The sequence below is a fragment of the Panthera pardus genome, unplaced genomic scaffold (assembly GCF_024362965.1).
Source record: "Panthera pardus isolate Hobbes unplaced genomic scaffold, ASM2436296v1 HiC_scaffold_11, whole genome shotgun sequence".
NCBI lineage: Eukaryota > Metazoa > Chordata > Mammalia > Carnivora > Felidae > Panthera > Panthera pardus.
This window is the reverse complement of record NW_026526666.1, coordinates 70647720-70672347: the sequence shown is the minus strand read 5'-3', so window position 1 is coordinate 70672347 and position 24628 is coordinate 70647720. Positions and strand designations below refer to the sequence as shown.

Sequence of the window (24628 nt, the reverse complement as noted above, 5' to 3'; positions counted from 1 at the left end):
GATCATCTAGTGGAGTTAATGATTTGCAAAATGTATTTTCAGAAAAAGTATGGATCGGGGATCAGAAACTATAGCCTATTTTGGTGAGAATGATTTTTCCAGATTAAGAGATTATTTTAAAATATAAGAATATTTCAAATGGTGTTGGGAAAAACGGGACTATATGCCAAAGAATAAAACTGGACCACCTTCTGACACCATACACAAAAATAAGCTCAAAATGGATCAAAGACCTAACTGTGAGACCTGAAACCATAAAAATCCTACAAGAGAGCACACACAGCAATTTCTCTGATATCAGCTATAGCATCACTTTTCTAGCTAGGTCTCCTGAGGAAAGACAAAAATAAATAAAAGTAAATATAAACTGTTGGGACTACATCAAAATAAAATGCTGTTTTCTGCACAGTGAAGAAAACAATCAACAAAACAAGAAAACAATCTACTGAATGGGAGAAGATATTTGCAAATGACATATCTGATAAAGGGTTAATATCCAAAATATATAAAGTGCTATTACAACTCAATACTATAATCATCATCATCATCATCATCATCCAATTAAAAAATGGACAAAAGACATGAACAGACATTTCGCCAAAGAAGACATCCAGATGGCCAACAGACATGTGAGAAGATGCTCAACATCACTCATCATCAGGGAAATGCGAATCAAAACTACAATGAGATACCACCTCACCCCTGTCAGAATGGCTAAAATCAAAATACAAGATGGGGCACCTAACTGGTTCAGTTGGTTGGGCATGTGACTCTTGATCTTGGGGTCATGACTTTGAGCCCCATGTTGGGCGTAGAGATTACTTAAAAAAAAAAGAAATAAAAATATAACACAGGAAACAAAGTGTTAGTAAGGATGTGGAAAAAAAGGAACCCTCGTGCACTGCTGGTGGGAATGCAAACTGGTACAGCCACTGGAGAAAACAGTATAGAGGTTCCTCAAAAAGTTAAAAACTACTGCCTACAATCCAGTAATGGCACTACTGGGTATTTACCTAAAAAGTACAAAAACACTAATTCAAAGGGACACATGCACCCCTATGTTTATTGCAGCATTATTTACATAGCCAAATTACAGAAGCAGCCTCAGTGTTCATCAGTAGAGGAATGGATAAAGAATAGTATATGAATACAGTGGAATATTATTCACCCATAAAAAAGAATGAAATCTCCCCTACAAAAATGGCTCTTAACAAGAATAAGGGAACCATGGGGCTCATCCCACAATGTCGATGTTTCATTTTCATCAGTGTATTAGAACTATAGTTTGCTTTTTATCCTGAGTAACCTCAAAATAAACTCTGTAGGACCAGACACATGTTATACATTATCTTTAAGATTTGGATCTATAATGTAGGTCTTTAGTAGACAGAAAATAACAGTAACATTTTAGATTTATGCACGAAAAACCAAGATAACTGACTACTGATAAACACTTATTTTGGAACAAAAATCTATTCATTTCCAGCCATATAGAAAAAAATAGCAACAGAAAGTGCCCTCAGAAAGTTCATTTTCTAGATTCCCAAATAAGATCACACAGAAGGTCAAAGGAATTTGAACTATCACCAAAGTCTGAAATTTATTAGAAATAAGAATCAAAATCATGCTTTACAATAAGACAATTCTATTCTTGCCACTTCTATTCAACATTGTACTAGAGGTTTTAACCAAGGCAATTAGGAAAGAAAATGAAATAAAAGGCATTGAGAGTGGAAAGGAAAAAGTAAAGCGATCTCTATCTATAGAAGACACAATCTTGTATTTGGAAAATCTTAAGAAATCCATAAAAAAGGGGAGCCTGGGTGGCTCAGTCAGTTAAGCGTCCGACTTCAGCTCAGGTCATGATCTCACAGCTTGTGAGTTTGAACCCCACATCAGGCTCTGTGCTGACAGCTCAGAGCCTGGAGCCTGTTTTGGATTTTGTGTCTTCCTCTCTCTCTGCCCCTCCGCCACTCACACTCTGTCTCTCTCTCTCTATCAAAAATAAATAATAAAACATTAAAAAAATTTTTTTAATAAAAAAAAATCCACAAAAAAAAACTATCAGAGTACAAGTGCTACAAGGTTTCAGGATATAAGATCAACAGACAAAAATCAATTGAATTTCTATACACTAGCAATGAAAAATCTGAATATGAAACTAAGAAAACATTAAAGGAATAAAATACTTAGGAATAAATTTTAAAAACAGAGTTCAAGGAACTGAAAATTATAAAACATTGTTTAAAGAAACTGAAGACGACTAAACAAACAGAAAAACATTCCATGTTGAAGATGAAAAGTCCTAATATTGCTGGGGCACCTGGGTGGCTCAGTCAGTTGAGTGTCCGACTTTGGCTCAGGTCATGGTCTCGCAGTTCATGAGTTCGAGCCCTGCTTTGGGCTCTGTGCTGACAGCTTGGAGCCCGGAGCCTGCTTTGAATTCTGTGTCTCCCTCTCTCTCTGCCCCTCCTCCACTCGCTCGCTGTCTCTCTCTCTCTCTCTCTCTCTCAAAAATAAGTAAACATTAAATATTGTTAAGATAGCAACACTCCCTATATTGATCTCTAATTCAATGTAATCCCTATCAAAATCCAGCTAGCTTCTTGGTAAAAACCGACAAGCTGATGGGGCACCTGGTTGGCTCAGCTGGAAGAACATGCGACTCTTGATCTTGGGTTTGTGAGTTTGAGCCCCACACTGGGTATACAGATTATTTAAAAATAAAATCTTGGGGGGCGCCTGGGTGGCGCAGTCGGTTAAGCGTCCGACTTCAGCCAGGTCACGATCTCGCGGTCCGTGAGTTCGAGCCCCGCGTCAGGCTCTGGGCTGATGGCTCGGAGCCTGGAGCCTGTTTCCGATTCTGTGTCTCCCTCTCTCTCTGCCCCTCCCCCGTTCATGCTCTGTCTCTCTCTGTCCCAAAAATAAATAAAAAATGTTGAAAAAAAAAATTAAAAAAATAAAAATAAAAATAAAATCTTGGGGCGCCTGGGTGGCTTGGTCGGTTGGGTGGCCGACTTCGGCTCAGGTCATGATCTCGCGGTCCGTGAGTTAGAGCCCCGCGTCGGGCTCTGGGCTGACAGCTCAGAGCCTGGAGCCTGTTTCGGATTCTTTGTCTCCCTCTCCCTCTGCCCCTCCCCTGTTCATGCTCTGTCTCTCTCTGTCTCAAAGATAAATAAACGTAAAAAAAAAAATAAATATTTTTGAAAATAAAATCTTAAAACAAAAAAAACAAAACCTGACAAGCTGATTCTAAAATTCACATGGAAAGGACCCAAAATAGCTAAACCCATTTTTTATTTTTTATTCTATTTATTTATTAAGTTTATTTATTTATTTATTTTGAGAGAGAGCATGCGCATGGGTAGGGGAGGGACACAGAGAGAGAGAGAGAGAATCCCAAAGAATCCCAAGCAGGCTCTGCACTGTCAGCGTGGAGCCTGATGTGGGGCTCGAACCCACAAACTGTGAGATCATGACTTGAGCCAAAGCTGGATGCTTTGATACCTGAGCCACCCAGGTACCCCTAAACCCCCTCTTTAAAAGAAGTACAAAGTTGAAGGACTCACACTGTCCAATTTCAAAACTTGCTACAAAGCTACAGTAATGAAGACAGTGTGGTAGTGGCATTAGAATAGGCATATAGATAGATAAGTGAATAGAACTGACAGTCCAGAAATAAAACCCTCACTTTCATGGTCAACTGATTTTCAACAGAGGTGCCAAGACAATCCAATGGGAAAGAATAGTCTTTTCAACAAATAGTGCTGGGATGATGGGTTAGCCACATACAAAAGAATGAAGGTAGACCCCTACTTCAACCCCTATACAAAAATTAACTTAAAATGAATCAAAGACTTAAATATAAGAGCTAAAACTATAAAAGTCTTAGAAAAATATCTTCATAACACTGAATTAGGCAATGGTTTCTTAGTTATGACACCAAAAGCATAAATGACAAAAGAAAAAAACATCAAAATTAAAAATGCTGATTTTTTTTTTTTTAAAGTAGGCCTCACACCCAGCATAGAGCCCAATGTGGAGCTTAAACTCACAACCCTGAGATCAAGACCTGAGCTGAGATCAAGAGTCAGACGCTTAACCAACTGAGCCATCCAGGTGCCCCAAAAATGTTTGTGCTTCTAACTATACCATAAAGTGAAGAAAATCACTTTTTGGAATGGGGGGAAATTTTTGCAAATGATACATCTGATAAAGGACTAGAATATATAAAGAACTCTTACAACTCAATAATAAAAAGACAATCCATTTTTCAAAAAATTTCTAATGTTTGTTATTTGAGAGACAGACAGACAGAGAGACAGACAGAGCATGAGCGGGGTAGGGGCAGAGAGAGAGAGAGACAAACAGAATCCGAAGCAGGCTCCAGGCTCTGAGCTGTCAGCACAGACAGCTGGGTTCAAACCCACAAACTGTGAGATCATGACCTGAGCCGAAGTTGGAATTACTGTATCATCCAGCAATTCCACTCCTAGGTATGTATATACCCAAGAAAAATGAAAACACATGTCCACACAAAAATGTGTACACAAATGTTCACAGCAGCATTGTTTATAATAGCCAAAAGTTTAAACAATTCAAATGTTTGGTGTGTGAATAATATCTCAATAAAGCTGTTAACAAAATTCTTTTTACTTGAGAGAGAAAAGAAAGAAAATTTAAATCTTTAGGCTTTAAAGGTTTTAATAACCATAAGTGGTTTAAGAACCATAAAATTCAAGTAACATTAATCCACATTTCCCAAAATATGTTCCCTGAAACACTTTATTCTAGAAATGCTCCACAAACATCCACAAACAAAAGGGTTTGTGTGCACCATAAAATTTGAGAGATTTAGCATAAAGATGCATAAAGCATATTATTGTACTAAATTGTGTAAAGAAACTTATTTAACTTTGTTTAACCCGACTTTCCCTACATATAGTTGATTAGGGGAACACGTTACCTAATTCCTCTTAACAGTGCAAAAAACTAGGGACACCTGGGTGGCTCAGTCAGTTGCGTGTTTGATTCTTGATTCTGGCTCAAGTCATGATCTCACCCTTTGTGAGATCAAGCCTGTGTCAGGCTCTCCACTGATAGTGCAGAGCCTGCTTGGGATTCTCTCCCTCCCTCTCTCTCTCTACCCTTCCCCCACTCATGCGCTCGCTCTCTCTCTCTCTCTCTCTCTCTCGATAAATATAGTACTCCATGGAAACTAATTTGGAAAAAATTGCTCTAACCTATAAGCCTACAGCATAACACACCTTATTACTGCATATCCCAGCACCTAACAAACTGTGATGTAATTGTCTATTTACGTCTCTATATTCCCCACTAGAATTTAGGCTCCTTAAAAACTGGGGCCTTGCATGTTCAGTTTGCCCTGTTTCCCCATGCATAGTATCTGATCGATACTTACATACTAAGAAGTCTGTACAAGTGAATGAATAAATGGATTAATGAACAAATGCACGATAGAATGGTGATTCAATGAAGACACAACCTTTCCCTATTTTCCTCTAATCTTCCCTTCCTAGCATAATTGAGTCAACCCAGTATGTGAGAGGAAGAAAGTACATTGGTGAGCTCATATACGCAGTGACAAGAAGGGTTATGTACAGGGGCGCCTGGGTGACTCAGTCAGTTGAGCGTCCGACTTTGGCTCAGGTCACGATCTCATGGCTCATGAGTTCGAGCCCTGAGTTGGGCTCTGTGCTGACAGCTCAGAGCCTGGAGCCTGCTTCATATTCTGGGTCTCCCTCTCTCTCTCTCCCCTCTTCCGCTCATGCTGTCTCTGTCTCTCAAAAATAAATAAACATTTAAAAAAAAAAAAAAAGAAGGGTTATGTACAGAAGTGGCAGTTAGAGAAGAGAGTTGGACATAGTAGGGAGATTTGTTTCATTTAACAAGTACATTGAATTAACAAATAAGTAAATATACAGTTGACCCATTAATAGCAAGGGGGTTGGGGCACCTACCCCCATGCAGTTGAAAATCCATGTGTAACTTTTGACTCCCCACGAACTTAATTACTAATAACTTACTATTAGTAAATGTTATTAAAAAATCATAAGGAAGAGAAGATACATTTACAGTACCGTATTGTATGTATTGAAAAATTCCATGTATAAGTGGACCCACACAGTTCAAAACCATGTTGTGTTCAAGGGTCAGCTATAGGGAGAATAATAGGACCCAAGTTTTTAACTAACAGAGAAGGTATTTACAAAAATGGAAATGGGTAAGGCCTGAAAGAATCTGAGATATTGTACTGGAATTTGGAGTTATCATTATGAACTCATGGTTTTATAATGTATAATACTTACATGTTACAGAAATATTTACAAATTAATGTGCGTGAATATATGTATATAAATATATATATTTCCTAGCTCTGTTTACTGAGAGTGCCTAGAAGCAGCAATACCCCAGTAGTAATGAGCAGTCCAAGTGCCTAGACCTTGGTTTTTAAATACTATCCTTCCCTAAGACGAACTGGAGCTTCTTAGAGAAATGGCTGATTCCAGGGCTAGAGCAGAGAAAGTACAAAATAAGCTTGAAATATTTTATTATCTATAAAGTAATGCTCAATGAATGATGGAACATGTCAAAAGGACACAGGAAGGATTTCCACTTACAGCCATGGTAGACTAATTGTTACCAAAGCTGTCCTCCTGCCATAAAAACCTAGAAAACTGGACAAAACCTATGAAACAAAAGTTCTCAGACAACACACAATGAATAATTGTGATCCCTTAGAAAAAGAAACAAACAAGGTGTCCAAGCTTTCTGTCTGATGGGGCTTTCTAAACAGTAGTACAGGGAAGGAGATTCCCAAGCACAGCATGACAGTAATCTGATTTAGGAGACAGAGATCATAGTTTAGAGAGGTTGAAGCAGCTAAGATTTGCAAGCAAGACTGCCAGAGGTCCCCTTGTGTCTTGAGTACTACTAATCTGTTCAATGCATAAAGTGAGACTCTATTAGAACAGGCAAAGAACTAATAGGAGGATGTGACGTAACAAGAAATATGTATTTGGTCTCTGGCCCCAGTTCCTGACACAGAAGTCCTAAATCCTTTGGAATTTCCTGGGTGATAGAAGTGTCTTTTGTTCTAATGAGGCGCTCTTAATAGCTTCAGAATGAGAGCTGGTTATCAGAAAGACCAAGCCAGAATTAGAACCTCGGAACTTTTAGCCCCACCCCCTATCATCTGGGTAGGGGAGAGGGGCTGGAGGTTGAATTAGTAATCAATTATGCCTACATGATGAAACCTCCATAAAAATCCCCATACTATGGTGTTCGGAGAGCTTTCAGGTTGGTAAAGACATCCATATATCACAAGGGTATCATACCCCAAATTCTACAGACTCCTACACCCAAGACCCTTCTGGACCTTGCCGTATATACCTCTTTATCTGGCTATTCATTTATATCCTTTATAATAAACCAGTAATAGTACATAAAGCATTTCCCTGAGTTCTGTAAGCCATTAGAGCAAATTATTGAACCTGAGGAAAGGATTTTGGGAACCCCTGATTTGTATCCAAATCAAACAAATGTAATGTAAAGAAGTCAGTGGTTAACCTGAAGTCCCACTGCTTGAAATTGGTGTATAAAGTGAGGGGCAGTCTTGTAAAACTGAGCCCTTAATCTGTGGGGTTGTTAGGGTCAGAAATGAATTGACTTGAGGGTACCCAGTTGGTGTCTATCAAGAACGAGAGAACAGTTTGGTATGGAATACCTACACATTTGGTGTCAAAAATATTGTGACAACAAAAACTGTTTTCCTTGATAGGAGGTGTAAGCTGAACAATTCCCAGAGCTCACACAAGGCTAGAGGACATTCTAGTTTTGAGTAGCCAAAATAAAGAAACCTTGCTGAATACCTGGGACATTAGCAGAGACTCAAGAAGCGTCATTCTTTAGTAGGAGACCTACAAGAAAGACTACTCTAGACCTTCCCTACAAAGCTTAAGAACATTTTTCAAAAGAATCAATCTGATTTGCAAATGATGTAACTGTTCATCAACAGTTAAAAGAAGAAAATAAAATCCAAACACTGAGCAATATAACATTCACAGTGTCCACCATCCAAACGACAGTTACTAAAAATGTGGAAAAGCAGGAAGAATGTGACTCAAACCAGAAAGAAAAAATTTCAACAGACACAGGTCCAAAAGTGATGATAATAATGGAATCAGCAGACAAGGACTTCAAAACAGGTGTTATAAATATGTTCAAGGATCTAAAGGAAAATATGGACATGATGAGAGAAATGGAAGACATAAAAAAAGAAAACCCAAAAATATCTTTTAGAGCTAAAAATATATTTGAAGTGAAAAATTCCTTAAATGGAATTAGACACTGCATATTAGAAGTCAATATAGATTAATAAACTTGAAAACACAGCAAGAGTAACTATCCAAACTGAAGCACAAAGTTTCACTTATACAGGATGAATAAGTTCTAAAGATCTAACATATAGCATGGTAACTATAGTTAATAATACTATACCGTATACTTGAAATTCGGTAAGAAAGCAGATCTTAAGTACTCTCACCACACCCAAAAAAAGGAAAAGAGAACCTGAAACTAATATAACACTGTATGTTAACAATACTGGAATTAAAAAAAAATTAGAGGGGCGCCTGGGTGGCTCAGTGGATTGAGCATCCGACTTTGGCTCAGGTCATGATCTCACGGTTTGTGAGTTCGAGCCCACATCGGGCTCTGTGCTGACAGCTCAGAGCCTGGAGCCTGCTTCATAGTCTGGGTCTCCCTCTCTCTATCAAAAATAAATAAACATTAAAAAAAATTAAATAAAAATTAGAATAACTAATACAGACTTTAGTAAAATGGAAAAAAAAGAAAAGGAAACTGTGATGTGATGAATATGCTAATCAGTTTGATTTGGCAATCATTTCATAATGTATATCAAAACATCAAATTATACACCTTAAATCTATACAATTTTTATCAAGTATGCCTCAGTGAAGCTGTATAGCAAAAAAACAAAACAAAAAACAGAAAACAAAACGGAAGCACAGAGAGAAAAGATGCGGAAAAATTAACAGAATCTCAGTAACCTGTAGGACCTGGGCATGTTATTGGAGTCTCAGAAAATCTAAGAAAATCTAAGGAAATATGGCTGAAACCATTTAATTTGATGAAAGCTATAATTCTACAAATTCAAGGGGTTCAGTGAATTCCAAGCAGGTTAAACACAAAACCCCAACAGGACACACCATAATCAAATATTGGAAACCTATGATAAAGAGAAAATTGTAAAAGCCTCCAAAGAAAAAAAAGACACGTACAAGGGAACAAGGATAAGAATGACTACTGACTTCCCATCAGAAACAGTGCAAGAAGATAATGCCTTTTAAGCAATGGGGGAAAAAAAACCCATAAAATTCTGTGCTCAGTAAAATATCTTTTGGAGCACCTGGGTGGCTCAGTCAGTTGAGCGTCTGACTCAGGTCATGATCTCATGGCTTGTGAGTTCCAGCCCCACATGGGGGTCTGTGCTGACACCTCGGAGCCTGGAGCCTGCTTCAGATTCTGTGTCTCCCTCTTTCTCTGTCCCTCTGCTGCTCGTGCTCTGTCTCCCTCTTTCTCAAAAATAAACATTAAAAAAAGAAAAATATATATATCTTTCAAAAAATGAAGGCAAAAGAAAACCGTTCAGAAAATGAACACTGAGAGTGAATCAACGCCAGCAGACCAACACTAAAAGAAATATTAAGGAGAAGTTAGTTCTTCATGCTAATAGAAAATGTTACGAGATGAAAACTTAGTTCTATAGAAAAGAATAAAACTAGGAATGATAAATATATACATAATTATAAAAGACTTTCACATTAAAATTTTATGTTAACCTCTTGCACTGTTGGTGGGAATGCAAATTGGTGCAGCCGCTCTGGAAAGCAGTGTGGAGGTTCCTCAGAAAATTAAAAATAGACCTACCCTATGACCCAGCAATAGCACTGCTAGGAATTTATCCAAGGGATACAGGAGTACTGATGCATAGGGGCACTTGTACCCCAATGTTTATAGCAGCACTCTCAACAATAGCCAAATTATGGAAAGAGCCTAAATGTCCATCAACTGATGAATGGATAAAGAAATTGTGGTTTATATACACAATGGAATACTACGTGGCAATGAGAAAGAATGAAATATGGCCTTTTGTAGCAACGTGGACGGAACTGGAGAGTGTGATGCTAAGTGAAATAAGCCATACAGAGAAAGACAGATACCATATGGTTTCACTCTTATGTGGATCCTGAGAAACTTAACAGAAACCCATGGGGGAGGGGAAGGGAAAAAAAAAAAAAAAAAGAGGTTAGAGTGGGAGAGAGCCAAAGCATAAGAGACTGTTAAAAACTGAGAACAAACTGAGGGTTGATGGGGGGTGGGAGGGAGGGGAGGGTGGGTGATGGGTATTGAGGAGGGCACCTTTTGGGATGAGCACTGGGTGTTGTATGGAAACCAATTTGACAATAAATTTCATATATTAAAAAATAAATAAATAAAATAAAATAAAATTTTATGTTAAATATAACTTTTTAAAGCAAATATAACAAAAGGTATTATGGGGTTTACAACATATATAGAAGTAAAATGTATAACAAAAGCACAAAGAATGGAAAATGGGAAAATGAAAGTATATTTTTGTAAGTTTCTGACATTCAAAGTGAAGTGGTTTGGGGTGTCAACTATACTCGAATTAAAAAAAACTTTTAGGGGTGCCTGGGTGGCTCAGTTTGTTTAGCATCCAACTTCAGCTCAGGTCATGATCTCATGGTTCATGAGTTCCAAACTCATGTCAGTCTCTGTGCTGACAGCTCAGAGCCTGGAGCCTGCTTCAGATTCTGTGTCTCCCTCTCTCTCTCTGTCCCTCCCCAGCTCGCACTCTGTCTCTCTCAAAGATCAATAAACATTTAAAAAAAAGTTAAAACAAAAAAGAAGTGGTTTAAAAAAAAAAAAGAAAGTGGTATGATATTATGCAAAGGTAGCCTTGATCATACATACATATATATATATATATATACATATATATATATAGTATAAATATGTATAATACATAATATAAACACTACAATAACCACTAAGAAAAAGGTGAAGAGTTATAGTTAATTGGACAATAAAAGAGATCAAATAGAATACTAAAACAATTGACATAAAGACAGAAAAGAGGGGGGAAAAATGAAAGAAAGAATTGTAGAAATAGAAAAACAGCAAAACAGGAGTCTAGAAACCAATCATATTTGTAATTACATTACATATAAATAGTAAAAACTCTAAAGACTCCGTTTGAAAGGCAAGAAACTGTCAAACTGGATTAAAAAGAGACTACAACTGGGTCACCTGGGTGACTTAGTTGGTTAAGCATCTGACTCTTGGTTTTGGCTCAGGTCATAGATCTCACAGTTTGGGAGTTTGAGCCCCGCACTGGGCTCTGTGCTAACAGTAAGGAACCTGCTTGGGATTCTCTCTCTCCTTCTCTCTCTGCCCCTCCCCTGCTTGCTCTCTAAGTAAATAAACTTAAAAAATAAATAAAAAAAGAGACTACAACTGTATGTTACCTTACAAGAGATGCAACTTGTAAAGATATAGATAGATTTAAAGTAGAAGGAAAGAAAAAGATGTACCATGCAAATAATAGTCAAAAGATAGCTTGGCCACATCAATGATTATATTAATATCAGACAAAGTAGACTTCAGAACAAAATATAATACCAAAGATAAAAACAAATATTTCATGACTATGAAAGGATCAATTTCATCAAGAAGACATAATAATCCCAACCTGTACACACTTAATAACAGAGATTCAAAATATGTGCAGGGAAGGGAAAATTCTTCCTTTACCCTTAAGGTCTTCCAGCTGGACTAAGAATTAAATTTACATGAGACAGATTAACAAGAGAAAAAAAGTTTTATTACTTGCACACAAAGGCCCAATAATGTAATTGAGACCTAAAAAAGTGACAAAGGCAGGTGGTTTTTATACGTTTTAAACAAAGAGAGAATAAATCTGTGGGGAATTGACAGGACAAAGTAAAATTAACTTTTGGAGCTTCAATTAGTAAGGAATTGTAAAAAGAATTTGGGTTCTCACAGTAAATTAGGTTTTTTTTTTTTTTAAATGTTTATTTAATTTTGAGAGAGAGAGAGACAGGGGCAGAGGGAGAGAACAAGTTGGGGAGGGGCAGAGAGACAGGGGGACAGGAGATCCAAAGCAGGCCCTGTGCTGACATCCCGATGTGGGGCTCGAACTCATGAACCGTAAGATCATGACCTGAGCTGAAGTCAGATGTTCAACTGACTGAGCCACCCAGGAGCCCCCTGATAGTAAACTAGTAAAAACAAAAATAATAAGGGCTGCTTATACACCCTTCTTGGCTCTATATTTCCCATCTCTGGTGATACCTCTTTATTTCCTGGTACAGGAAAGGTACCTTTCAAGTGAGAGATTTATTTCCTGCTTTTAGGGGGAGAGAGGAGGGTCTGAATATCCTTCTTGCACAAGTGGTCTCATAAGTAACTTTTATTTAAAATAATATGCCAGGGGCGCCTGGGTGGCTCAGTCAGTTGAGCAGCCGACTTCGGCTCAGGTCATGATCTCACAGTCCGTGAGTTCGAGCCCCGCGTCGGGCTCTGTGCTGACAGCTCAGAGCCTGGAGCCCGTTTCAGATTCTGTGTCTCCCTCTCTCTCTGCCCCTCCCCTGTTCATGCTCTGTCTCTCTCTGTCTCAAAAATAAATAAACGTTAAAAAAAAATTTTTTTTTTTTAAATAAGTAAATAAAATAATATGCCAAAGTGGTACATTTTAGGGCGGCCTGCCCTTGACTCCTACATTTGAGGTAAAACCTGACAGAAATGAAAGGAGAAACAGACAAATCCATAATTACACTTGGAGATTTCAATACTTCTTTCTTAATAGTTGACAAAACAATTGGACAAGTTGAAAAGAAAAGACTAGGGAAGACTCGAATAACACTAACCAACTTGACTTAATTGACATTTATAGAACACTAAAGAGTAGAATACAAATTCCTTTCAGGTGGACACAAAACATTTACCAAGACAGAAATCATATAAAGTATGCTCTCTGATCATAATGGAATTAAATTAGAAATCAGTAACACAAAGATCTGGAAAATTGCCAAGTATTTGGAAATCAAATAACATACTTCTAACAATTCACTGGTCAAAAAAAAATTGCCAGGGAAATTAGAAGGTATTTCAAGATAAGTGCTAATTAAAATACAACATATCAAAATGTGTGGGAGCCACTTAAAGCAGGACTTGAAAATATAGTTTTAAACATTTACAATATAAAAAAAGGAAAGTCTAAAATCAATCATTTAAGCTTCTACTTAAAGAATCTAGAAAAACGTGCAAATTAAACCAAAAAAAAAAAAAAAAAAAACAAGAAAAAAATAGAAACAGAAATCAATGAAATAGAAGATGGGCAATCAATAGAAAAAAAAAAATCTATGATACCAAAGTTGGTTCTTTGAAAATAAAAAAAAAACCTACAGATGATCAATATCATGAATGAAAAAGTGCATATCACTACAGATCTTATAGACACTAAAAAAATAATAGGATATTAAACACTGAAATCATCCACCCTACCTCTTCGAAGGAATATTTTTCTACAGTATGAAGAGCATCTTGTGTCTCATTCCATCCTCCAACAGAATAGATACAATCATTAAGTGCAGCCACTCCAAGATATGCTCTCCTGGTTCCCATTGGAGGAAGTGGAGACCAACGCTTAGAAAGTGGATCATATACTTCAAAAGAACGAAGCTCTATTCCTTCATTGCTGATGCCCCCAATTACGTAAATTAAACCTGGAAACAGAATAGAAAATTTTACAAGAAATAGAATATAAACATTATAAACAGTAATATGTCTGCTATGCTGATGCTATATTTAACATAGAGCTCACAATAGCCTTTTAAGAGAGAAAATTGACTTCTGTCTAGTATATCATAGCTCACACGTAAGCATGTTACAAAGATTTAGAGGTATAAAGTGGCATTTATAGTTTCAACGAACTTACAATGCTGTAACAAAACAATCTGTCAAACAAGGTTTTCTCATCTTATTGTCTGCCTGATGATCTCAAGTTCCAGAACCACTGCTACCATAAGGTAAAAAAGGGAGAGGGATTTTTTTCCCCCTAAAAAAAAATGCCAGGCACTTAAACTGGGAATGACATAGCCTTGTTTGTGACAGCCTACCTGTTGCTCAAATGGACACAGAGAAGTGAATTCAAATTATAATAGTTATATGGCTAGATTAAGGTATCAGGATCAATCACCAGAGTACAAGAGAATGTAATTCACAGTGAGTTTCTGATTAAATTTGATTTGAAACTAATGGTCCTGACAATCTACAATTATTTTTGAATGCCTAGCATTGTTTCCCATATTCTAAAGTGAGGAGCTATATGTTATAAAGAATGGCATTTTAAGAAATGTGTGCTAAATGTCAATGAATGTGGGTTCTAGCTCCAACTTTGCCAGTAACGGGCTATGAAAAAGAACACACAACCTTCCTGATCTCTAGCTTGCTCCTCTATAAAGGGGTTGGAATAATCTCCAAGATGCCTCTCTAACTCCGTAGTTTTCAAAGGTGCAACACTGTGGTTTATAAGATGGCCAAATATATATTTCTCATCTATATTTGGTCTTCATCCACAGTCCCTAGCTCACAGCAACCTGAACCCTTAGAATTTCCGAACTGTTAAGAGTGATAAGGGTGTCTTTTGTTATGTTAATAAGGTAACTTTCGGAAAGTACTTAAGGATGGGGACTGGTTGCTAAAGGAGCAAACCTTGTGATTTGAGTTTTGGAACTTTCAGTCTCACGCCCTGACCTTCTGGGGAGAGGAGAGGTTCTAGAGGTTGAATCAATCACCAATGGCCAATGATTAATCACTCATGCCTATGTAATGAAGGAAGGCTCCATAAAAATCCAAAAGGACATGGGGCACCTGGGTGGCTCAGTTGGTTAAGCGCCTGACTTCGGCTCAGGTCATGATTTTGCGGCTTTGAGTTTGAGCCCTGGACTGAGTCCTGCATTGGGCTCTGTGCTGAGCCTGGAGCCTGCTTCAGATCCTGTGTCTCCCTCTCTCTATGCCCTTCCCCTGGCCGTGCTCTGCCTCTCTCTCTCTCAAAAATAAATAAACATTAAAAAAAATTTTTTTTTAAATCCAAAAGGACAGGATTTGTAGAGCTTCTGGGTTGGTAACATATGGAGATGTGAGTACACTGGCACACCTGGAGAAGGCATGAAAGTTCCGCACCCCTTCCCCATAACATCCCCTATGCATCTCTTCCACCTAGCTATTCCTGAGTTATATCCTTTTAGTAGTAAGTGACATTTCCTCTGAGTTCTGTGAGCTGCTCTAGCAAATTAATTGAACCCAAAAAGAAGTTAGAACATCCAATCTATAGCCAGTCCATCAGAAGCACAGGTAAGAGCCTGGTAAGGATGAGTGTCTTATAGGACTGAGCCTTCAATCTGTGGAATTTGAGGCTATCTCCAGGTATGGGTACATAGTGTTAGAAGTGAGGTGAATTCTCCAACACCCAGTTGGTGTTCTGAAAACCACTTGTTAGTAGGAGGGAAACTTCCCCCTACCTCCACACTGGAAACTTAGTCTCAGAACACCTGATTTGCATGGGAAAATGAAAGTAATAAATACAAAACAATTAGAGAACACTATAATATTACACAATATAGTCTGTACCATGTAATCTGAACATCTAAATGCTAGTGAAAGTCTGAGAAGGTACTCACAAAACAGAAAGAACTTGAGCTGGGAACAGCTGGTTGAGTTATCGTAACAATGAGCAGACTGCTCATTACTCTACAGGTACATATAAATCTGCTCTCCAACTCTGGACAAAGAATCTGGAGTGCTTACCAACTACTTCTCAGGATATAGTAGACAATTAAAATATGTTTGTGTACCATTTTAATATGCAGTACAACATTTTTCAAATCTGTCATAACATTATATTCTGTATGGATTGAATCACAGTGTGCCCTGTGAGAAAACACTGAAAAAGCCAAAAGAGACAGTGAAGATCATTTTTTATATCCTCTTCCTACTTAGAAATACTAAGGACTGCATGGGAGAGAAAATGACAAAGATGAAGGTTCAAAGGTTTATTTTGCTAGTTAGGTATTTGTGCCTATCTGTAATTTTTAATTCTAGTTTTGTTTATTTTGGAAAAAATGATTATTTTGGCAATACAGAAATAAGGACCTAAGAGGTTAAAACATATAAAACATTTAAAAGCAAAACTTCAATACTGTTAGTGTCAACCATTCAATATTAACAGACATAAAATATACTCTTGTGAAAATAAAGCCTCAAGTTTCTTTTTTTCAAAAATATTTCTTCAGGAAAAAGTTTTTAGAAAGCAATTACCTTGCATTTCACAACACCCAAAGTAGTAGCGTGACATAGCCATGTTGCCAACTACTTCCCATTTATTTTCATCAGGATCAAATCGTTCAATGGTGTTCCCTATCTCAGCTCCAACCCATCCACCTGTAACCAAATAGAAAATGTTATTTCTGGATAAAGGAGTCTTATTTATGAAAAACACCTTAGCAAACAACTTTATATTGTGAATGATTATCATATGGAGCAGATTTACATTGTGAATGATTATCACATTATCAATGATTTGTCCAAGATCATATGAGAAGTTAGAATCTGACTATACGGATCTTAACTCTCTGCTTAGTTTCCATTAGACATTTAAAAAACAAAACAAAAACAAACCCATATTGCTTAAGAAATATGGTACTTTACAAAACTACCTTTTAAAACAACTTCTGCATATTCAGAATGGTTGCCCAAATTTAAAATGTGAAGATTTAAAATGCTCCACTGGACATCTATCTCATCTATACTTTATCCCCCTCTCCTTCTAAGAGCTCTATACTTGACAATATTCTCTACATAATTCAATTTTGAAAATAAAAATTATTTATAAAGCTGAAAAGGCATAAGTTTCTTATAGGCGGGAAGGAAAATTTCTAATGTAATCAGAATCTAAAAATTAAAATAATACTAGATATCCTTAAACTGAACTGAACAGCATAATTACCCAAAGCATAGATAGCCCCATAACACACACACACTCCCAAGCCACAGCGGGGGTGATTCATTGAAGCTACAGTTGTCCACTGTTTAGTAACCGGATCATAGCATTCAGTACAGTCAAAAATCATTGAATCCTTCTCACCTGAGTTCAATAAAAGAAACACATATCAGAAGGTTTAGTAATGCTAATAGCCTAGAACCATAATACAACACTCAGTAGTATTCATGTTATCAGAGATTCAACTATTGTCTGATTTTTTACTATTCATTAAAATTCATTTGCCCAGAAAAAAATAAAAACAATAAAATTCATTTGCCTAGTGTTATTATAAATCAATAGCACTTTCATTTATTAAAGTCCACTTAATGAAACAAAGGCATAATTTCCCTATTATCTATTTCCAATTCTACCACCCAAATAATCCATGTAATTATTGAGGATGAAATTTATATTTTAACACTTCTATATTTTTTCATGCATTAGTTTGGATAGCTAGCTCTGGTACAATTTGAGTTTTAATTCAATCCTTATCTAGCAACAAACAGAAAATAAAATTTCTTCTTTTTTTTTTTTTTGTAATTTTTTTCAATGTTTGTTTATTTTTGAGAGGTGGAGACAGAGTGTGAGCAGGGGAGGGGCAGAGAGAGCGGGAGACACAGAATCTTAAGCAGGCTCCAAACTCTGAGCTGGCAGCACAGAGCCTGATGCGGGGCTCGAACTCACAAACCATGAGAGCATGACCCGAGCTGAAGTCAGACGCTTAACCGACTGAGCCACCCAGGTGCCCCAAAATTTCTAAAAAGATACCACTTAAAATAGAATTTTAAAAAATACTATACCTAGAATTAAATCTAATCAAAGATTGTACAAGACGTCTACAGATAAAATTTATACACTTCATTTAAATAGAATTTTATTTTTTTAACATTTATTTATTTTTGAGAGAGAAAGTAAGAGCTCATGCGAGGTGAGGAGGGGCAGAGAGAGAAGAAGAGAGAATCCCAAGCAGCCTCCGTGCTGTCAGCACAGAGACCAATGTGGGGCTCAAACTCACGAACTGTGAGATCATGACCTGAGCCAAAATCAAGAGTCCGATGCTTAACCAACTGCACTAGGTGCCCCTAGATAAAATTTTAAATTAAGGAATACCTAAGTAAATGAAGAGATATCACATTCATGAATTAGAAGAGTCAACGTAAAGATGATTATCCCCAAACTGATTTGTAGATTTAATGTGATCCCAATTTGAAACACGCTTTCTTTTTTACTGTACTAAAATACAAGTAACATAAAATTTACCATCTTAACCATTTTTAAGTGTAGAGTTCAGTGATGTGAAACACATTCACATTTTTGTGCAGCCATCACCACCATCCATCCCTATAATTCTTTAGATCTTGTAAAACTGAAACACTATCCTGATTTAAACAATAACTCCCTGGGGCGCTTGGGTGCCTCAGTAGGCTTAGCGGCTGACTTAGGCCCAGGTCATGATTGCAAGGTCTGTGGGTTCAAGCCCCACATCAGGCTCTGTGCTGATAGTTTGAAGCCTGGAGCCTGCCTGGGATTCTGTGTCCCCCTCTCCCTTTGACCCTCCCCCACTCATGCTCTCTCTCTCTCAAAAATAAATAAACATTAAAAAAAACAACTCCCCATTCTCCACTTCCCTAGCCCCAGGCACACCATTATACTTTCCATCTTTTATTATTTTGACTACTCTAAGTACCTCATATAAGTGGAATCATACATTATTTTTAAAAACAGAATTGACAAAAAAACAAACAAACAGATTTGAGGAACTGATACTAAAATTTATATGGAAGTACAAAGGGCCTAGAATAGCCAAGCACTCCCACACGAGAATAATGAAAGAAACTGTCCTGTCAGATAAACTTATAAGACTTAAAATAGAGCTATAGTAATTAAGATAGGGATACACAGAAAGTCAAAACAGAACAGAAATGAAATTCTAGAAACAGATACACACATGTATAATTACTTGATATGTGAAAGAGTTTGCACTGCACAGCAGTGGGGAAACAAAAGCCTTTTATGCTGGAATAATTGATTATATATATAAGGGAAAAAATGAAACTGGTTGGCTACTCATACTGTCTATAAAAACTCAGTTCCAGGTGCATTACAGATATACATGTAAATGACATAACTAAAAATTTAAGAAACAATAAAGGTATATATAACCTTATGACTTTGGAGTAGGGGAGGATTTCTCTACAAAGATACAAGAGAGGTGTCTGGGTGGCTCAGCTGGTTAACTCAACTTCGGCTCAGGTCATGATCTCACAGTTCATGAATTTAAGCCCCGCCGTGGGCTCTCTGCTGTCAGCATGGAGCCTGCTTCAGATCCTCTGTCTCCCTCTCTCTCTGCACCTCCTCCCTCTCTCAAAAAATAAACATTTAAAAATAAAAAATACAAGAAACATTAACCATAAAGGGGAAAAAATAATAGAGTTGGAGTTGGCTACATTAAAATGAAAACCATCTGTTTATCAAAAGATATCATAAAGAAAAAAAGCTACCATAAGGAGAGTGAAAGATAAAGGAGTAGAGTAGCAAAAGGTATTTGCAGCACATATAACTTTAGGAGGGCCTAGAATCCTGAATGCTACAAAACTACTGTGCAGAAAAGAATCAGCACAGCAGGCCTGAGACTGCCCATCCTTAGAAAGTCCTGCTTGCCAGATTGACCCTTGACTGGAGTCTGGGAACATGGCTCGTAAATAATTCTCTGGACTGATATAAAAATCTTTCTAAATAATAAGAACAGCTTTTTGCGGTGATAAAAATGTTTGGAATTAGTGATAATGGTTGCACAACTTTGTGAATATGCTAAAAATCACTGAACTGTATACTTCAAATGGTGGCTTTTATGGTATGTAAGTTACATCTTAATTTTTACAAATAATATTTAGAATATTAAGCCAGATATGTATATATCTAGAATAAACCAAATATTCTGATTATCTCTGGGTGGCATGATTAGAGTATGTGTGATTTTTATTTTTTCATATGCTTCAATTTCAGCCAAATTTTCTTCCACAAACCTGAAGTGCTTTAATGATAAACATTACTTTAAAATTACATATTACGGGGGCGCTTGGGTGGCTCAGTCAGTTAAATGTCCAATTCTTGATTTCAGCTCAGGTCATAATCTCATGATTTCATGAGGTTGAGTCCCACATCAGGGCTCTGCACGGACAGTGCGGAGCCTTCTTGGGATTCTGTTTCCCTCTCTCTCTGCCCCTCCCTGCTCGCTTGGACTCTGTCTCTCTCAAAATAAATGAGTAAATAAAAACTTAAAAAAATTATATATTACAAAATATCTTAAGATGACAATGTTGATAGTATTAAAACATTTTTTTAATGTTTATTTTTGAGAGAGAGAGACAGAGTATGAGTAGGGGAGGGGCAAAGACAGAGGGAGACACAGAATCTGAAGCAGGCTGCAGGCTCTGAGCTATCAGCACAGAGCCCCAAGCAGGGCTTGAACTTACCGACTGGGAGATCGTGACCTGAGCCGAAGTTGGTTGCTTAACAAACTGGGCCAGCCAGGTGCCCCAGCAATGTTGTTAGCATTAATAATAGTGGGCCAAGTTGGGACACCCGGCTGACTCAAGTTGGTAGAACATGCGGCCCTTGATCTCAGAGTCGTGAGTTCAAGCCCCACGTTGGGTGTGGAACATACTTAAAAAAATAATAAACAAATAAATAAATAAGTAAAAAATAAATTAGTGAAGTCACAGCATTTTTGAAAGGTACCCATAAGTATTTCTGTGGAATCACAAGAAGGGACACAAATATATGCAAGTGTCACCTAGGACACTGTGACTCTCGGTTAAACAGAAGAGTTCATGCAATGAAACTATCCACAATCACCAAAATGTATATAAAAAGAGCTGTTAGAGTTCTAGTCAAAGATTACATGTAATAACGGTCTTTATGCTGACAGAAAGTTACTGCTTAAAACTTTTATTTCTTTGTCGGGATTTTTGGATCCACCATGGCATTTATTGATTTAATGAACTGTTTTTAAGGGACAGTTGTGTTCCCTCCAAAAGACAAGTAAAAAATCAAATATTCTCTACATCTCTCTCATTTTATTTATTTTTATTTTTTAAACCTTTTTAAAAGTTTACTTATTTATTTTGAGAGAGAGAGCGTGCGCGTACATGAGCGGGGGGGGGGGGGGGGGGGGGGGAAGGAGCAGAGAGAGAGAGAGAGAGAGAGAGAGAGAGAGAGAATCCTAAGCAGGCTCTGCACCATCAGCACAGAGTCAGATGTGGGGATTGAACTCACAAACTGTGAGATCATGACCTGAAGTTGGACACTTAACCAACTGAGCCACCCAGACACCCTGTATCTCTCTCATTTTAACCTGACAGTATCATAGTTAAAAATAACAAAATTTTCAGTATACAACTTTTTGTGTTTTAGACTAATCTGTAGAAATAAAGCATAAAGACTAGCTCTAAGGATTGGAGATGACGTACCTAGGCTTGTTGCTATAAAGACAAATTAGCCAGAAGTAAATATTGATCTAAAAGTGTTAGCATTTATTTCTCTTTAGATTCCTCCTCTGATGGGAAACAACATTTGCCTTTTTTAAAAAAATGTTTATATATTTATTTGGAGAGTGAGAGCAGAGGAGAGGCAGAGAAAGAGGGAGAGAGAGAATCACAAGCAGGCTCTGTGCTGTCAGTGCAGAGCCTGAAGCAGGACTCGATCTCACAAACTGTGAGATTACCAGAGCTGAAATCAAGAGTTGGACACTTAACTGACTGAGCCATCCAGGCACCCCGAAACCTGTTTTATTTAATTTTATTAATCATTTTATAATTCATAATAATAGTTTTAGAAAACACAGTGATTTCAATCAAGACATATATCCCAATGTCCAGATGACTTAGTTTTTATAAATCCCACTTCCAGGTAATTTGGTTAATTAAAAATTATTTGTATTCACTATAGAGAACAAACTGATGGTTACCAAATGGGAGGTGGGTGGGGGGATGGGTTAAATGGATGATGGGTATTGAGGAGGGCATTTGTTGTGATGGGCACTAAGTGTGGTATGTAAGGATTAAATCAATAAATCCTATACCAGAAACTAATATTACACTGTATGTTAACTAACTGGTATTTCACTAAAAACTTGAGGGACACCTGGGTGGTTCAGTCAGTTAAGCATCCAACTCTTGGTGTCAGCTCAGGTCATGATCTCACGGTTAGTGGGTTCAAGCCCCACTTCGGGTTCTCTGCTGAAAGCGTATATCCTGCTTGCAATTCTCTCTCTCTCTCTCTCTCTCTCTCTCTCTCTCTGTCCTCTACTATCCCCACCCTCTCTCTCTCAAAAATAAATAAATGTTTTATAAATAAATGAATGAATAAATAAATAGAAATTTAAAAAGACCAATCTAAAAAAAAAAGATTTGTAATGCAGCTTCCAATATATGAAATTAAATTTCAAAATTAAAACAATTTTTATCACAAACACTGATCTAAATTTTGGTGCCACATTTTATTTTATTTATCTAAAAAAAATTTTTTTTAACATTTATTTATTTTTGAGACAGAGAGAGACAGAGCATGAACAGGGGAAGGGCAGAGAGAGAGGGAGACACAGAATCTGAAACAGGCTCCAGGCTCTGAGCTGTCAGCACAGAGCCTGACGCGGGGCTCGAACTCACAGACCATGAGATCATGACCTGAGCCGAAGTCGGCCACTTAACCGACTGAGCCACCTAGGCGCCCCTGTTGCCACATTTTATAAACAACTTTTCATTAAAACCAAACTAAATATTCTGCCTCGTGATAAATCACAGTATCCCTCTGGGCTGAAACATTCAATATCTTGTGTTTCCTTTTTCTTTCTTCCATTCATTTATTCATTAAATATTTATGGAACACAATCATATCTGTGTATACCCCATAGTACCTAACAATATACATAAGGCATATATACAGCCAACTTATGGCTAGAGACTAATAACAGAAAGAAGACATTTTCATTATTACCTCCAATAGCGTAAACCATCCCTCCCAGAACTGCTACTCCCAGCCCACATCGAGCCTGATGAAGTGAAGACACAGTGGTCCAGTACTGGCTAAAGGTGTCAAAACGTTCTACACAGCTGAGGGCTCTGCTATCACTCCAACGACCCCCCTGCAACCGAGTATATCCACCTGAACGAAGGAAAGGAGATACACAGCAAATCCTTTATTTAAATATGCAAATGACAGACATTAAGTAATTAACTATTTGATAGCAAGGAATAAGTGCTTTAAAGCCTGCCATATATACATATATTATTCTTTTTTTTTTTTTATTTTTTTTATTTTTTTTTAATTTTTTTTTTTTCAACGTTTTTTACTTATTTTTGGGACAGAGAGAGACAGAGCATGAACGGGGGAGGGGCAGAGAGAGAGGGAGACACAGAATCGGAAACAGGCTCCAGGCTCCGAGCCATCAGCCCAGAGCCTGACGCGGGGCTCGAACTCGCGGACCGCGAGATCGTGACCTGGCTGAAGTCGGACGCTTAACTGACTGCGCCACCCAGGCGCCCCTACATATATTATTCTTAAATGCACCAAGTCCTGAAAGATTATGGCTTAAATGCAATGAAGTCAACTACGGTGTTCTACCACCTGGTTTTGGTTCTAATAGAATGTCAGATAAAACATAAAAGGAGCTGGTTATCTGTCTAGTTAGGAATTTTCATCATGACTTCTATTAACATTTTTTTCAATTAAAAATAGTGAGTTGAGTGGTGCCTGGGTGGCTCAGTCAAAGAACTGACTCTTGATTTTGGTTCAGGTCACAATCTCACAGTTCATGAGTCTGAGCCCCACATCAGGCTCTGCATACTGACAGTGTGGAACCTGCTTGGGATTCTCTCTCTCCCTCTTTCTCTGCCCTGCTTTCTCTCTCTCTCTCAAAATAAATACACTTAAAAAAAAGTGAGTTGAGGGGTGCCTGGGTGGCTCAGTCGGTTGAGCGTCCGACTTTGGCTCAGGTCATGATCTCACAGTCTGTGGGTTTGAGCCCCACATCGGGCTCTGAGCTGAGGCTCAGAGCCTGTGCTCAGAGCCTGGAGCCTGCTTCGGATTCTGTGTCTACCTCTCTCTCTGACATTCCCCCATTCATACTCTGTCTCTCTCTGTCTCAAAAATAAATAAACATTAAAAAAATTTTAAAAAAAAAGTGAGTTGAAACCCTTGTTTAACTACACATCCCATCAGTAAAAAATCTTTAGCATGCATTCAAAAATTATATATTTATATATTATAGCATATATGATATTATACATCTAATTACATACAAATTATAAATCATATTACAAAGTGAATATAAAATATTATGTATATAAATCTGGACAATCTGTCTCTATATGTCACATATTAATAAGGTTTAATGCTTTTTAAAATAAAAAAGAGGTTTTAATATGTTCATCTGAT

The 24628-nt window shown here is 37.4% G+C and overlaps 1 protein-coding gene across 6 annotated transcripts in view; it reads right to left on the bottom strand.

Moving 5' to 3' along the window:
* The window catches only part of IPP (intracisternal A particle-promoted polypeptide), a 43503-nt gene that overhangs the window by 2472 nt on the left and 16403 nt on the right, over window positions 1-24628 (bottom strand). For 4 of the 6 annotated variants that reach the window (XM_019449465.2, XM_019449466.2, XM_019449464.2 and 1 more), the window contains 4 exons: window positions 23189-23356; window positions 17156-17293; window positions 16468-16590; window positions 13654-13874 (listed from right to left, as the gene is read on the bottom strand). In XM_019449465.2, coding sequence (XP_019305010.1) covers window positions 13654-13874; window positions 16468-16590; window positions 17156-17293; window positions 23189-23356 — 650 coding nt within the window. The remainder of the gene's footprint in view (window positions 1-13653; window positions 13875-16467; window positions 16591-17155; window positions 17294-23188; window positions 23357-24628) is intronic. The other 2 variants (XM_019449469.2, XM_019449471.2) reach the window with 1 other exon arrangement.